Here is a 17268-nt window from a genome sequence, read left to right as displayed (position 1 = left end):
CAAATATTTATTGAGTACCCATGTGTGCCAGACCCTATGCTACCCACTGGGTACAGAGAAGCCAACAAGAGAAGCTGACTTTTTTCGGGAGTGGAGGGGTAGGGAGTGAGAAACATTGTTAATGCTCCCCACCCATCTACTCCCCAAAAAAGTCAGCTTCTAAATTAACTCTTTGAAATTTTAAATGATTTTACTATGTAAAAATTCACTATAAAACAAGTCGGGTTCCCAAGTTAGTCCATAAAGCTTATTTAATTAACAACATAGATGAACAAGTCCAAATATTATTAGCCTGAGTTCTAAGTCTAGAGAAGAAAAGAAGAAAAAAATTCCCTTTTTAGTGAACGGTTCTGGCTTTAAGCAACACTTTAGTTAAACAAACAAAAAAAACACACTTTTCTTTCTGATGTTTCACCTTTCAGCATTTTTGTTCACCCTCCTACTCACCAACCTCTGAGCTACATATTACCCTAATACTTGCTATCCCCCTCAATTGTGAAATTAATATCGGATGACTTTTAACTGTAAAAAACTTTGAAAACAAAGTATCAAGGAAAAAATTTTCTTGAAATGAGATGAGATCACCACTATTAACATTTTCAGTTTGTTTCTATACATTCATACATTTTTTTTTTTTTTTTTGAGACGGAGTCTCACGCTGTTGCCCAGGCTGGAGTGCAGTGGCGCGATCTCGGCTCACTGCAAGCTCCGCCTCCCGGGTTGCCGCCATTCTCCTGCCTCAGCCTCCTGAGTAGCTGGGACTACAGGCGCCCGCCACCGCGCCCGGCTAATTTTTTGTATTTTTAGTAGAGACGGGGTTTCACTGTGGTCTCGATCTCCTGACCTTGTGATCTGCCCGCCTCGGCCTCCCAAAGTGCTGGGATTACAGGCTTGAGCCACCGCGCCCGGCCCATACATTTTTTTAAAGTAATAAACTTGGCCATGCGTGCTGGCTGATGCTTACAATCCTAGCACTTTGGGAGGCTGAGGCGAGTGGATTGCTTGAGCTCAGCAGTTTGAGATCAGCCTGGGAAACATGGCAAAACCCCATCTCTATAAAAAAATACAAAAATTGGCAGGGTGTGGTGGCGTGCACCTGTAGTCCCAGTTAATTGGAAGGCTGAGGTGGGATGATGGCTTGAGCCCAGGGGGCAGAGGTTGCAGTGAGTCAAGATCATGCCACTGCACTCTAGCCTGGGTAACAGAGTGAGACCCTGTCTCAAAAAAATAAAAATAAATAAATAAATTAAATTAAATTAAATTCATAAACTACAGCCTGCTTTTTCTCTGAGAAATATCCCAAATGTTTATCTGTGAACATTTTCCAATGAACACAGAGCCACAGGACCAACAACACTCATCTTTGAGAAACAGGACCTACCAAAACAGTGTGCCATACTCCAGAGCCCTCTTCCCCACACTGACAGACAAGCAGTATGAGGACACGAATGCACACTGAGGGGTGGTGGGTTGAGAAAGCCCTAATCTTCGATTCTTTTTAAAGAGGGCACTTATTAACTACACCCAACAAAATCTCTCAGTGGCAGAATTTCAGGCAACATGAAGTAACATTTCCATACATTTTGAGGAAAACTGGGGACAGGCAGTGTACTCCACTGGTGGTACTAGACATACCAGCAGTGCATGGGACTAGAATCAGCACATTTTTATCACTGCTTTTCACACACACACAGCCTTGCCCATCAACAACCAGTTTCTCCAAAAGTGCCAAGCTTCTTATAATGGTCATTTTATTACTCAAAAGCCAAGCAGGGAAACAAATGAGTCTGAGTATTTAAAGTGGAAGGAAGGAGGGAGTTACACAGCTGATGAAAAATTGGGCAGCCAAAAAAAGACAACCCAGAGATTAGCAGCAGCAGGAAGCTATAACCATTGGTAGGGTGGAGAGATGGGGAGAAGCAGCAGTACTTCTACAGCTCAGAGGTGGAGGTCCAAGAGAGGAGGATCAGGAGAATGTAAAACATCAAGGCGGGGGAGGCCTGTCCAGTGAACACTAGAGCACACAGGTGCTGCCAGAGCACCACTCAAGAGGGCAGAGAGGAAGAGACTTCCGACAGCTATAACCTCCTACTGGTATCTTGCATTAGTGAAGTCCAGCCAGACTCCAGTAGCCACGGAAGCCTGAAAAAACACTTCCTAGAGGGATTAGTTCTCCTGTGTCACAGCCCAGAGTAGGGGAAGGGTGAAGACTTGATCTGTGGGCAAAACAGGTACAGGATTGTACATTCCTAAAGGCAGTATCAACAAGGGAACTAATGGTAAAGGAGGACAGAGAAGTCACCTAGACCCAGAAGCTATTTCTTTTTTTTCTTTTTTTTTGAGACAGAGTCTGACTCTGTTGCCCAGGCTGGAGTGCAGTGGCACGACCTCGGCTCACTGCAACCTCTGTCTCCCAGATTCAAGCAATTCTCCTGCCTCAGCCTCCCGAGTAGCTAGGATTACAGGCGTGCGCCAACATGCCCGCCTAATTTTTATATTTTTAGTAGAGATGGGTTTTCATCATGATGGTGAAGGTCTCAAACTCCTGATCTCAAGTGATCTGCTCGCTTCAGCCTCCCAAAGTGCTGGGATTACAGGTGTGGGCCACCGCGCATGGCACCAGAAGCTTTTTTTTTCTTTTTTGAGACGGAGTCTCACTCTGTTGCCCAGGCTGGAGTGCAGCGGCTCGATCCCAGCTCACTGCAAGCTCCGCCTCCCGGATTCACACCATTCTCTTGCCTCAGCCTCCCGAATAGCTGGGACTACAGGTGCCTGCCACCACACCCGGCTAATTTTTGTAGTTTTTAGTAGAGATGGGGTTTCACCGGGTTGGCCAGGATGGTCTCGATCTCCTGACCTCGTGATCCACCCGCCTCGGCCTCCCAAAGTGCTGGGATTACAGGCATGAGCCACTGTGCCCGGCCAGCACCAGAAGCTCTTTCTAAGCAGAAACTACATTTCTGAGACTGCAATGACACACCTTTCCAGTCCACTTTCCCACTACTCCCCCTTCAAGGCACCTAATACTCCAGGCAAGTGGGGAATCTTTTCAAGCCCCCAATAAACTAATTATTATTTTAGGTTTATCCTAAGGTTACTCATGGCCTTTTCTTACCTGAAGGTCAACCTTTTTTTGAGACAGGGTCTCGCTCTCACCCAGGCTGGAACGCAGTGGTGAGATCATGGCTCACTGTAGCCTCAACCTCCCGGGCTCAAGTGATCCTCCCACCTCAGCCTCCCAAGTAGTTGGGACTACAGGCACACACAACCATGCCTGGCTAACTTATTATTATTTTATATATATATATATTTTTGAGACAGAGTCTCGCTTGTCATCAAGGCTGGAATGTAGTGGCACCATCTCGACTCACTGCAACCTCTACCTCCAGGGTTCAAGCCATTCTCATGCCTCAGCATCCCGAGTGGCTGGGACTACAGGCACGCGCCACCACGCCCCACTAATTTTTTGTATTTTAGTAGAGACAGGGTTTCATCATGTTGCCTAGGCTGGTCTCGAACTCCTGAGCTCAGGCAATCCACCCACCATGGCCTCCCAAAGTGCCAGGATTAGAGGCATGAGCCACTGTGCCCAGTCGAATTTTTTATTATTTGCAGAGACAGGTCTCCCCATGTTGCCCAGACTGGTCTTGAAGTCTTGGGCTCAAGCGGTCCTCCCCAGTCTCCCAAGTGTTAGGATGCACCCAGACCAATACTTTTCTAACAAAAATTCTACATATTTATACATAAACCTATTTGTTTTCCAAGACCCAGTTAATTAATTACTTCGACATCTGCTGAATGATTTACACATGCCAGGCACAGGGCTAAGCATGGAGGATATAAAGACTATCAAGATGTAGCCCCTGATCACGAGGAATGCAGTCTATGAAGAGGCAGAAACTACACATTGGTCCACAGCTTCAAGAGGGTAGGGGGAATGCTTCTGTATTTTTGTATGCTAAGTAGCTGGCTTTTGACAAAACCTGTAGCCACTTGCCCATCCCCACTATCCATTCTTCCCTTCTTCTACAACTGGTAGAACCCTTAATTTTTTACAAGGTCATGTCATCCAGAACAGAAGTCTTCATTTCTAGCCTTCTCTCCAGCTACCTGTGGCCATATAGCTAAGTTTTAGCCACAAAGCTTTAAGTGATAGTGATTTATGCAACTTCCAGGAAGCATCTTCTTGGTTTTTTGAGACAGAGTCTAGCTCTGTCATCCAGGCTGGAGTACTGTGGTGTGATCTCAGCTCACTGCAACCTCTGCCTCCTGGGTTCAAGCGATTCTCCTGCATCACCCTCCCAAGTATCTGGGACTACAGGTGTGCACCACCACGCACGTTTAATTTTTGTATTTTTAGTAGAGATAGGGTTTCACCATTTTGCCCAGGCTGGTCTTGAACTCCTGACCTCAAGTGATGCACCTGCCTTGGCCTCTCAAAGTGCTGGGATTACACGCATTAGCCACTGCATCCAGCCAGGAAGCACCTTAAAAGGTACAGCCTTTCCTCTTTTTCCGTTTTCTGGCTGGCTGGAATGAGGCTCTGAAGACTCAAGCTGGAGCAGCCACTTGGGCCTGCGGACTGAGGCCAAAGGCAGCAGAGCCCCAGGATAGAAAGAAGCCTGGCCCTGACACCACAGAGTATGGCACCAGCCCTGGACCACCTACTTCTGGGCTTGAACACAATAATGAGTTAAGTCAACATTTGTTTAAGGCAGAGGGTTGACAGCTTTTTCTGTAAAGGACTAGATAGTAAATATTTAGGCTTTGAGGGCCATATGGTCTCTGCCACAACCACTTAATACTGCTGTTGTAGGATGAAAGCAGCTGCAGATGATACGTAAATGAAAGAGTATCACCATGCTCCTGTAAAACGTCATGGATGTTAACATCTGAATTTCATCTAATTTTCACATCACAAACTATCATGCTGTTTGTTGAGCCCTGGCTTAAACTGATATATTCTGATTTTTTTGTTTTTGCATCCCCAACCCCACAGCTGGCCTCAAGAATTTGTTTCTTTAATAAATTGAACCTATATCTTCTATACCTAACTGAAAACTAGGGCAACATCAGGCAAATAGTAGGCACCCAGAAAATACGTGTGAAATGAGCAAGCAGTGATACACACTGTTTACACCATAAACAGTAGAACTTGTTGGAACACAAAGGAGAGACATTTCATCCTGATAGGAAGCACTGGAGGAGGTTTGCTGAAAAAGACACACTATAGCTGCATCCTGAAGAAATGGGTATTAGCCACAGCAGAAAAAAGGTGGCAAGTGTTGATAGGGAACTGACAGAAGTCCATGCAGAAAGAGCAGTATGTACAAATGCCCTGAGGGAAAGGACAGGATGCCTGAAGGTAATCCTAATGACTAGAACTCCGGACATGTGGGGTGGAGCCTTGCCCATGGGGAGGAGTTACTAAGCCCCCTAAGGTATCTGGACTATGCTGAAAGCAATGAAGATCCAGTAAAGGATTTTAAGCTGAGGACTGATATTTGCCATTTTTCAAAAATCACTCTGACAACAGTGTAGACAGACTGGAGGAAGACATGACAGGGGGCAGGGAGGTCAGCCCAAACACTATCTTTGCCATGGGGAGGGTCCTCATCTTTCTGGTTTGAATGAACGATTTTTGCTTCGGTATTCCCTAAGCCTTTGTCTGTGTTGTACTTTCCATAATACTATCACAGAAAATAATGTTTTCTACCTGTTTTCATGTCTGTCTCTTTTAAACTACATGCTCCTTTTTTTTTTTTTTTTTTTTTTTTTTGAGACGGAGTCTCGCTCTGTCGCCCAGGCTGGAGTGCAGTGACTGGATCTCAGCTCACTGCAAGCTCCGCCTCCCGGGTTTACGCCATTCTCCTTTCTCAGCCTCCTGAGTAGCTGGGACTACAGGCGCCCGCCACCTTGCCCGGCTAGTTTTTTGTATTTTTTAGTAGAGGCGGGGTTTCACCGTGTTAGCCAGGATGGTCTCGATCTCCTGACCTCGTGATCCGCCCGTCTCGGCCTCCCAAAGTGCTGGGATTACAGGCTTGAGCCACCGCGCCCGGCCTACATGCTTCTTGAAAACAAAAACTATGATGTATTTATCTTTGCATGCATGTCCCCAGTGCATCTAGCATAGGAATTTGCTCAAAAATAACTGTTACTGAAAATACACATCTGATTCTAGGTGATCTGGGAACATATCAGATCCAGAGCCAAAATTAAAGCAGCTAAATTTAAGGAACAGTTTATGACTGTAAAGGTAAAAGAGACCATGCCACACACTGCCGCACAAGTGGGTGGGGCTGTCATATCAGCACTCTTTCCACTGAGGCTTGAGAGGAACTCCTGGCAGCAGCTCCAGTGTACAAGAGCCTTACCGGCATGGGGATCTTAGAGAGTTCTTTTCCAATGCAGTTCTTCATGATGCTCCATAAATTGAGGCTATAGTTTGGCTTGTATGGTATTCTGGTTCTTTTTTCCTTTTTGGTCTCCTCCAGCTGATGCTTGTACTGAGAGCAAAAACAAAGCCATTCAACCACCCACAAAGAACAGAAAACCTGGTATTTATAACCTTCCCTTCCCCCGTGCTAAAAAAAGAAAAAAAAAAAATCAGTTTCTCTTAGCACTTCACCAAAAAAAAAAAAAAAAAAAAAAAAAAAAAAATCCTTGGGAATCACAACCCACGTCCCTCACCTCTGACAACTCCCATATAAGAGTTACCTGTTCATCAAGGCTGATGTCACTGCTGGCTCCACTGATATTGCTGCCAGTACGTCTGTACGGATGGGAAACACAGGAGAATGAGAACGAAAACCAGAACTAGAGTTTGGTCCTGGACATTTCTTTACAAAGCAGAATGCCAAGTGCACTGTATAAACTTATTGATGGGTGATCAAATGACAACATTTGGAACAGGAATGAATTTAAATATCTCTGGAGAATTTGTTTATGTAAAAAAGCTGACACTTTTTCACTTATGAAAAAGGGCCCATTCTACAAACAGATCTTGAGACAAAAAAGAAAAAAAAAAAAAAGGAAAAGGGCCCAGACTGAATATTGACAATTATAATACTCTCACTGAAATGTTTTTAACCTTTTGATGGCCAAATATGTTTAGTTTCTTCAACAATCAAGGATAACTTACTTGTGGCCCAAATTTTCAGGCATGGTGATGATCTCAGGTGCATCAAAAAATTCATTCTCATCATCTTCATCACTCATGTCCCCTTTGCCAGAGCAGCACTGATCTACAAGAAGAAAAGCCCCATTTGTTGACTTTGGTTATCTTTACTAAATGTCTGATAGAGCAAGTTCTTTTAAACACTAGCCACAAACACAGCAAAAAATGGTAGAAAGCAGTGGAAAATCCAGAATAAATCAATGGGTTCCAATTCCATTTCACACGAGTCAGTGACTGTGGAGAGTTTGGAGTTCTCCTATCAACTGCAGAAAACCATCTGGCTCACCTTAGACCAGGCTACCTGAGAGCTAAGCGTCTTACCTTTACCAGAACCCACACTGCCAGGAGTGTTTGCCGGCAGCACCGTGGCTCCTCGGAAGGCCCTCTCCAGGTGATTATGCTGCTTCGCCAGCTGCTCAAGGGTCTCTTCCAGTCGGATACGCTGGTCTCTTTCGTACTGTAGTGACTTTTGCCATTTTTTACTATGGGTCTGGGCTAACATGAGGAAATCTCTGCAGGCCTGTATGGAGAAAGCGTTGACTGTGTCACCTCAACTAGTCAGTTTCCCCTCAGGCTTCTGCAAGCCCATTGAGTAACCTTCTTCCGGGAACTTTTAACTGGCAAATTACAATGAAAGACTTTCCCTTTTATGCCAAGGTATCAGGGACAGCTAGCTCCATGCTGAAATCAAGGTCAAACCCAGAAAAAAAGTAAATATGGTTATCACGGTTCTTTTATACTTTCCTGGTCATAAGAACCAAACAAACGCCAAGTGAGCAGTAAACCTAGACAAAGTATTTGTGGCAACATCAGAAAGAGCAGGTATGTGAACTGCACCAAAAGTAGAGAACTGTTGACTGAAAGAAGGATGAGCGCACACACAGGATAACTACTTTCAACAAATTCTTGACTAAACTCAAGTAACTGAAAGCTAAGGAATTCAGACACCAAGAACAGAGAATCTACACTGAGGTAGTCTAGTATGGGGAAACTCATTTTGTTTTTATTTTGGTCACTAAGAGAAACAACTGACCTTAAAAATTAGGAGCCTCCCAGTGTGCAGGAAGAAGGGTTAAAAAGAAAAATATTAGAAGCCTACTTGAAAAACCAAAGAAGGCATTTAGAGAAAAAACCCACAAACATGATTATACCAAGTCCCTCCACTGGCTCCCCACTAACATGAGGATCAAATACTAACTACTGGTTATGAACATAAAGGGACCTTCACAATACTGCCTTGTATTCTCCTCGCCAGGCAGGTGTACTTAGCACTGCACCCTACAATGCAGCCACACTGAATTGTTCACCATTTCTTGGACACAGATTTCGGGGCACAGGCTGGAGTGGAAAGCAGATCACGGTTCAATGCAGCCTCAACCTCGCCAGGCTCACATGATTCTCCTACCTCAGCCCCGCCGAGCAGCTGGGACTACAGGTATGTACTACCATGGCCGGCTAATTTTTGTATTTTGTAGAGATGGGATTTTGCCATGCTACCCAGACTGGTATCGAACCTATGGACTCAAGCGATCTAACCATCTCGGCCTCCCAAAGTGTTGGGATTACAGGCATAAGCCACCGTGCCCGGCGGTGGACACAGATTTCTTTCAGGCCTGCCTACTTCAGCATATGCTATTCACTCTACCTAGAATGCCCATCCCTATCCCCTGTTTCTAAGAAAGGGGAAATATTTCTTTAAGATCTATGGCAAATGTTACTTTGTGACACCTCCCCACCAGTCTCATAAGCAGCCAGTCTCTTCTCTACATTTCCATTGCATTTTGCACAAACTTCTATTTTACACATGCACGGCAGTATCGTGACTGATTTTCTCTCTCTCCAGATGGATCATATGCAATTTAAAGACACATTTTTGAGCTTATTCATATATAGATCTCCAGCTCCTAATTTAGTTGCTCCGTACATAACAGGGACCTGATAAAGTTTGCTTAATAAATAAACAAAGGAAGGAGGCAAGCAACGTAAGCTTAAAAGGCTGTTCCCTGTTATATAGAGAAGCTAAAAGGTAAACAGGATATTTACTCCCACGGTTTCAACCATTGCCTATAGGTTAATGGTTACTAAATCAGTAATTCTAGCCCAGCCCTCACTGAGATTCAGAATAGAATATCCAACTCCCTATTCAACGGCTCAAAGTAACTTCAAAATTAATGCATCCCAAGGTGAACTCATCACCTTCCGTTTTTGTTTGTTTGTTTGTTTTGTTTGTTTTTTAAAGACATGTTCTTGCTCTGTCACCCAGGCTGGAGTGTAGTGGCACAATCATGGCTCACTGCAGCCTCAACCTCCCAAGTTCAACTGATCCTCCTACCTGAGCCTTCCAAGTAGCTGGGACTACAGGCATGAGCCACAATGCCCAGCTAATTGTTGTAGTTTCTATAGAGATGGGATTCTGCCATGTTGCTCACGCTAGTCTTTCAACTCCCAGGCTCAAGGGATCCACACCTGGGACTACAGGTGTGAGGCACCACGCCCAGCCTCATCAGTTTCCTATGTTATCTCTGCTTTTCCCTTTGATGTTCCCCAACCCAACTTTCAGGGCCCTCCCAGTTGTCCAAGCCAGAAAATTAAGGAGCATCCTTGTCTTACTTTTGTCTCCTTCCTCATAGCCAGTAATCAAGTCCTACTGATTCTTCTTTAATATTTAAAAAATCTGTACACATCTTGCCATCCTCCATACTCAGAAACAGTACAGAGTGCATACTCTGGAGTTGGACTGGTAGGGCTCAAATCACAGATCCTTCCCACTATCTAGCTGTACAAACATACGTAAGTTATTTTACCTCTCTGTGCCTCATCTTCCTTTTCCATAAACAAATAATAACAGTAGAGTACCTCATAGAGTTGCTGTTTTACATGTAAGCACTTAGAACCATATTAGGCTCACAATAAACATTCAATAAGGTGTTATTATCATCATAAGCTGGGCATGGTGGCACACGTATATAAAACACTTTGGAAGGCCAAGACAAAAGGAGTACCTGAGGCCAGGAGTTTGAGACCAGCCTGGACAACATACAAGACCCCATCTCTGTATAAAAATTCAAAAAAGATATAAAAATTTTAAAAAGAGGCTGGGTAGAGTGGCTCACACCTTTAATTCCAGCACTTTGGGAGGCTGAGGCAGGCAGATCACCCAAGGTTAGGTGTTTGAGACCAGCCTGACCAACACAGTGAAACCCCATCTCTACTAAAAATACAAAAATTAGCCAGGCATGGTGATGTGTGCCTGTCCCAACTACCTGGGAGAATGAGGCAGAAGAATTGCTCGAACCCAGGAGGTGGAGGTTACAGTGAACCAAGATTGTGCACTGCACTCCAGCCTGGGTGACAAAGTGAGACTCTGTCTCAAAAAAAAAAAAAAAAAAAAAAAAAAAAAGTTGAGTGTAGCGGCTCTGCCTATAATCCCAGCTACTCAGGAGGCTAAGGAGTGAGACTCACTTGAGCCTGGGTGCTTATGGCTGCAGTGAGCTCTGATGGTGCCACTGCACTCCAGCCTGGGTGAGAGAGCAATACTCCGTCTCTAAAAAAAAAAAAAGAAAGAAAAAGAAAAAGGCCAAGCACGGTGGCTCATGCCTGTAATCCCAGCACTTTGGGAGGCGTAGGCAGGTGGATCACGAGGTCAGGAGTTCAAGACCAGCTGGCCAAGATGGTGAAACCCCATCTCTACTAAAAACACAAAAAATTAGCTGGGCATGGTGGTGTGAGCCTGTAGTCCCAGCTACTTGAGAGGCTGAGGCAGGAGAAATGCTTGAACCCGGGAGGTGGAGGTTACAGTGAGCTGAGATCACACCATTGCACTCCAGCCTGGGTGACAAAGCGAGACTCCATCTCAAAAAAAAAGAAAAAAATTATAACTGCATCAAAATTGGTCTCATCTTCTAATCCACTACTACCAAGCTTAGTATGATCTGCACCCCTTTCTTTCCCCCACAATTAACTCCTCCCAAGCCTCATGCTAGCTACTTCCTTGCCTGACTAATAGTCAATTACCAGCCGTTTCCAGACGCTGGGGAAAGGGATGGATCTGAATATCCCATACCAGTACCTGGATCAAAGCTTCTCCCTCATTCCCTTTTATTTTATTTTATCTTATTTTATTTATTTATTTATTTATTTATTTATTTATGAGACAGAGTCTTGCTCTGTTGCCCAGGCTATAGAGTGCAGTGGTGTGATCTCAGCTCACTGCAACCTCTGCCTCCTGGGTTCAAGTGATTCTCATGCCTCAGTCACCATGTCTGGCTAATTTTTTTTATTTCTTTTAGTAGAGATGGGGTTTCACCATGTTGGCCAAGCTGGTCTTGAACTCCTGACCTCAGGTGATACACCTGACTCAGCCTCACAAAGTGCTGGGATGAGGCCACCATGCCTGGCCTCATTCCCATTTAGTAATACTGACTGCAATTAAAATTTGCCAGAGATAATCATATGTCAGGCACTTCACATCAATTATCTGACAGAAGTCTTTCAACAAGCCTTTCAACAAGCCTTTGAAGTATCTACTAGTATCATTACCATTTACAGATAAGGAATTGATGTCACAGAGGATGCAGGTTGCCCTAAGTTATACAGCTAGGTCACAGAGGCAGTTGGACAGGATGCAAGTTGCCTCAAGTTACATAGATAGGTCATGGAGGCAGCTGGCCTCCAGGCCCCAAGCTCTAGCTTGCCTTTCTTCATAGGAAGACTCTCACTGCTCCTTCAGAATTTAGTTGAGGAAATTAGAGAAACTTCCTAGTCTGAGCCAAATACTTCCGAAGTGCTATACCACAGTGGCCTGTGCTCATTTCTATCAAGTCACTTAGCATAGTCCCTAATGATCCCTTTACTTCTTCAACCCTCACTAAATAGTGATCTTCCTGAGGACACGGACCATATCTGCCCTCAGCAATATCCACTAGCACAAAGTTTGTGAAACACAGCTCATGCTCAATAGATGGCAGATGAATATATTAAAAGTGTCAAATTTACTTCTCTGGTTAGATTCACTTTAAGAGTTAGAAAAGTTCTATCCTAAGCAGTCAAGAAACTGAAGCAGACATAAAAAAGAACAATATTGGCCAGGCGCGGTGGCTTAAGCCTGTAATCCCACCACTTTGGGAGGCCGAGATGGGCGGATCACTAGGTCAGGAGATCAAGACCATCCTGGCTAACATGGTGAAACCCCACCTCTACTAAAAAAAAAAAATACAAAAAAACTAGCCGGGCGAGGTGGCAGGCGCCTGTAGTCCCAGCTACTCAGGAGGCTGAGGCAGGAGAATGGCGTAAACCCGGGAGGCGGAGCTTGCAGTGAGCTGAGATCTGGCCACTGCACTCCAGCCTGGGCAACAGAGCAAGACTCCGTCTCAAAAAAAAAAAAAAAAAAAGAACAATATCATGTCCTTTGCAGTAACATGAACGCACCTGGAGGCCAACATCCTAAGTGAATTAATGCAGACACAGAAAAAAAAAAAAAAATGTGTTCTCACTTATAAGTGGGAGCTAAACATTGGGTACACACCAACACAAAGATAGAAACAATAAACACTAGGGATTCCAAAAGTGGGGAGGAAGAGGACCAAAGGTTGAAAAACTACCTGTTGTGTACTATGTTCACTACTTGGGCAACGGGATCATTAGAAGCCCAAACCTCAGCATCACGCAGTATACCCATGTAACAAACCTGCACACATGCCCCTTGAATCAAAAATTAAATTAATTTTTAAAGAAGAAGTTGAGTGAAATATATTCTTCCTTTGATATAACTTTGCCAGTTTGGAGCTGTGATGCTCTAACATGTTAATTTTTAACATGTGTATTATACTTAAGGCCTTGCTGGTATCATCTAAAAGGTACAAAGGAAACAACACAGGGATAAAAAAAGTGTATTTTAAACAATAAGTGGCTAGGAAAAGGGCATAGGCAGTGCAGCAAGAGAGTAAAGAATGAAAACAGAACTCACCTCTGACTTCTAAGAGATCATCCCCTTTAACACAAACTCTGGACACTTAGAACTTAGGGAAGAATGTCCCCCAGCAAACAAAGATGAGTACATTTTCGAGAGAAAAATTGAAACTAAAGTTTTAGTTTTATAAAGGGGTGCTTTACTTTGCAAAATTTTTACATCAGAGTAAAAAGAAAATTATGGAGTGGGGTGTTCACCTAATTTGGATAAAAGGTGGCATTCACTCTCAGGAGACCATTGTGCCGAGTTGTTTTATTTAAAAAGTATACGTATGGCCGGGCACGGTGGCTCAAGCCTGTAATCCCAGCACTTTGGGAGGCCGAGACGGGCGGATCACGAGGTCAGGAGATCAAGACCATCCTGGCTAACATGGTGAAACCCCATCTCTACTAAAAAAATACAAAAATCTAGCTGGGCGAGGTGGCGGGCGTCTGTAGTCCCAGCTACTCGGGAGGCTGAGGCAGGAGAATGGCGTGAACCCGGGAGGCGGAGCTTGCAGTGAGCTGAGATCCGGCCACTGCACTCCAGCCTGGGCGACAGAGCGAGACTCCGTCTCAAAAAAAAAAAAAAAGTATACGTATTTACTATTTAATTGACTGTATGACTTAATGAGGTTTTCCTGATCACAAGGGGACTGGAAAACCAGACACACAGTCTCCAGGAATACACGACCAGACATCAGAAGCACAGGCACCCTGAATGGCTGACTGGTCAGTCCTAGAAGATAATCTTCCTGCAGTTCCTAAGTGGAGAATATGTCTTTTTACCTTCTGTGAATCACAGCACTGAACAAAGTGTTAAACACATCAGAAAAACGATGTTAAAATAAAGGTTATAACAACTTTCTAAGTAAGAAAGGGGTTAAATGAGAAAAATGATACTTTCCCATGGTCATGGGAAAATATCTTTGACGTTTAGGGGTGACATGAACTAAACTAGTTCAAAGCAGATGATATATCTTACTATGACATACCATAGCACCCTAAACAAAACAAAAGTCTGGCACTAGAGAGGTAATTTCACCCCACTTAATTAGGAAAAAAAATCTACCCTGCATAATTTCTCACAGAGTACTCTTCTCACTTATGAAATGCCTTTGAGTGTTTTTATGTAGAAGGTAACTAAAACAACCTGCCAGGCAAGAATCAGTAGAGGAAAAGCAGCACTGTTTAAAACATGTATTCGTTTCATACATATCAATACATCGGTAATGCCATTGGTGCTCTGTTTACTCAGAGTCTTGCACCCAAGTAGCTAAAATATTCTGAAAACCAACAACAGCCACCCAAGTTAGGAGTCATAAGGACGCTGAAGTTTTACCACCCTATTTAAAGAAAGGTGCCCAAAGTTGAATATTTTGTCTTATCACCAAAATTATCCTTGAATTCAAGGACTAAAGATGGGAATAACTAGTATTATAAGGTTCTCACTAGTACCTGATCTAGCCTCACTTACCACCCTTTATGCCTGAATGCATTAGTAAAGTAAGGAGATGACTCTAACTTAAAGCTCAAAGAACATGACAATGGACTTAGGGAGATCTTTTAGTTCCAACAGATGAAGTGAGACAAAAATAAATAAATAAATAAATACACACATAAAATCACAACCTAGAGAAATTAAGGGACTCGGCTAATACTGATCAGATGTCCTAGTGGTTGTAGAGCAGTCAGTGCAGGAACCCTGAACTCCTGATTCCAGCTGAAGCAAAAACCTCCTGATCACTGGAGCAGAGCGTGAAAGTCATTCAATCTGTACAGCCTGTTCTATTTCATGCAGTAAACAATGTAACTTAAAGCCCTTGAGCAGTGAAGCAGGCCCTAATGTTCTGTGCTTTATCAATTACAATTTTTAGGCATTTGGGGAGAATTATGTTTCAAAGAGGGAATGAATCAAAAAGCCACACAGACACCATCTGCACTCACGTTGATCATGGCATTGGATGTTATCCTAAAGAGTGTGGCTCGTTCATTGACCTGTTTGATCTTTTCATTGCTCTCAGCAGGCAACTTCAGTGACTCTAGCTCACTGAGGGAACGCTGCAGAGCTGTGCCATGCTTAGCTATCAAGTCATTGCACGTGCTCAAGTCCTCTACTTTGCTGGAGAGGGTCCGAAGGGTATTCTGCAGCTCAGTCTTGTCAGTTTGTGAGACAGACTCTTCATCTCCTGATTCATCTGCAGGAATGAAAAGAAAGGTTACATGAATCCAGAACCAGGAGTAAGAGTTGGAACCCTACCTACTCTGTCCAGAAACAAACCAACATTCCTCATGCTGTGTGCATTCTGACTCACTGAAAACTTGCCATTACCAGATGGTTTCTCTACAGTGTGGTCCACAGATCACCTGCACCACAAACACCCTAGGTCCTTCTCAAAGGGGCAGAGTCTCTAGGGCCACCCCTAGAGACTTTGATTTAGCTGGTGTGAGGCAAAGCCCAGGAATCTGCCTTTCTAATAAGCTGCCCAGGTAACTGATACACACTGAAATTTGAACACCACTGACCCACAAGACAGAATGGAAAAGCTGAAAGGCTCTCGGAATTGGGAATTAATTACTGAGCTCTTTAACTCTAGCTTGAGGATTCCTATCTAGTCCAAGCTAACTATTATTGCAAATCCACTAACATCTGATAGGTGACTGATGGGACCTGTATTAAATGAGTTGAGAATCACAGTCTAGCTCTTTGTAGACAAAGTCCACATCACAAAAAAGGCCATCAATTTGTCTTCTGAAAGAGAGCTCAGAAACTTCATGACTAAAGCCACCATGAAAATAATGCAAAAACTCACTTTAAATAGCTCTCCAATAATAAGTATAGAAGCTATGTTGTACCTCTCATACTCAACATTTCATAACTGCAAACTGGTTTTCTAGCAGTGTCACTTCCTTTGGAGGAGCTAACATCAACACTAAAATCAAAGCAAGAAAAAAAAAAAAGATCTGTCCTTTATGCTAGACAGACAGACAGGGCCAAAGTCAAAATATAACTTACTACCAAAGATTTACAAACCAATGAATTCTCCTTTCACTGATGAACATACAGTATGGGAAATGACAGGGGATAAGATAACAAAGTCAGCAGGTGACCATCTTGGTCGATGCTAGGTAAACAAGCTCAGTATGATTAAACTATCAACATATCAGGGGAAAATCCTACCATTTTCCTTGAAGAATAATCAAAACATAACTTGATTGCTCCTTTTAGTTAACTAATGCAGCAAAATGAAGATTTTTCATAGAAAATATCACATATACAGTTTTTGGCAGTCTACTAAAATTGTTTCAGCTTAACTAACAAAGGGTTAGGTAAGAAGATATCAGGAGAAAAAGCATGAATAGCTCCAAATTGTGAGGTATAATACTCCCAAGACTGACCCAGCAATAAAATAATTATTTCTCAAAATTTTAAGGTAGCCAATTAAAAGGCAAAAGAACAACTGTTATGCCTCTAGGACAGAATTTTTCAACCTTGGCCAGATAATTCTTTGTTTTGGCGGCTCTTTGGCATAGTATAGGAGGTTCAGCAGCATCCCAGGCCTCTACTTTCTAGATGCCATAGCAGCTCCCTCCCTTCAGCTGTGACAACCAAAAATGTCTCCAGACATTGCCAAATGTCCCTTGGGGAAGAGAATCAACCCTGGTTGAGAACCATCACTCCAGCAGAAATACTGCATGAAGATGAGAAGCTTGAGACATCTAGGATATAGGTGATAATCAAATGACACAGCATAACGATGACAAACAAAATCTGTGCATAAAAGGGGCAAACAGAAAGTTCCCCAGGCAGGTGTTCTTTGCTCCTGACCTGACTCTGCCAGCATCTTCACAGCTTTGGCCTTGGCCAGTTCCAGGGCCGTCACCCAGCGCTGCCGCTCAACTTCTGAACTAGCTTTCAGATGGTAGGTCTGAGCGCCCCCATTGGAAATGATGAAGTTGCAGGAGTCCTCCACAGTGATGTTGGCTGTGGCGAGGTTGATGGTACCACGGCAGGTATGTCTCATTTCTGCCTTTGATCTGCAATAACAAGACAAAGACAAGTTAAAGAGAAAGTTGATGGTTTATTCTTTATCACATTCCATTTCTTTTCATAACTCTGAGCTCCCCGAAAATATGCTCGTCTT

General features: G+C 43.6%; 1 protein-coding gene across 1 annotated transcript in view; it reads right to left on the bottom strand.

Moving 5' to 3' along the window:
• OSB (oxysterol binding protein) overlaps window positions 1-17268 on the bottom strand; it is a 42836-nt gene that overhangs the window by 20342 nt on the left and 5226 nt on the right. Inside the window, exons 2-7 of the mRNA XM_011712611.2 lie at window positions 16953-17161; window positions 15071-15321; window positions 7499-7697; window positions 7142-7244; window positions 6718-6772; window positions 6375-6506 (exon numbers count right to left, since the gene is read on the bottom strand). Of these exons, the coding sequence (XP_011710913.2) occupies window positions 6375-6506; window positions 6718-6772; window positions 7142-7244; window positions 7499-7697; window positions 15071-15321; window positions 16953-17161 (949 nt within the window). The remainder of the gene's footprint in view (window positions 1-6374; window positions 6507-6717; window positions 6773-7141; window positions 7245-7498; window positions 7698-15070; window positions 15322-16952; window positions 17162-17268) is intronic.

This window comes from Macaca nemestrina, chromosome 12, assembly GCF_043159975.1.
Source record: "Macaca nemestrina isolate mMacNem1 chromosome 12, mMacNem.hap1, whole genome shotgun sequence".
Lineage (NCBI taxonomy): Eukaryota > Metazoa > Chordata > Mammalia > Primates > Cercopithecidae > Macaca > Macaca nemestrina.
The sequence above is the reverse complement of the archived record's forward strand: the minus strand, read 5'-3'. Positions and strand labels throughout refer to the sequence as shown.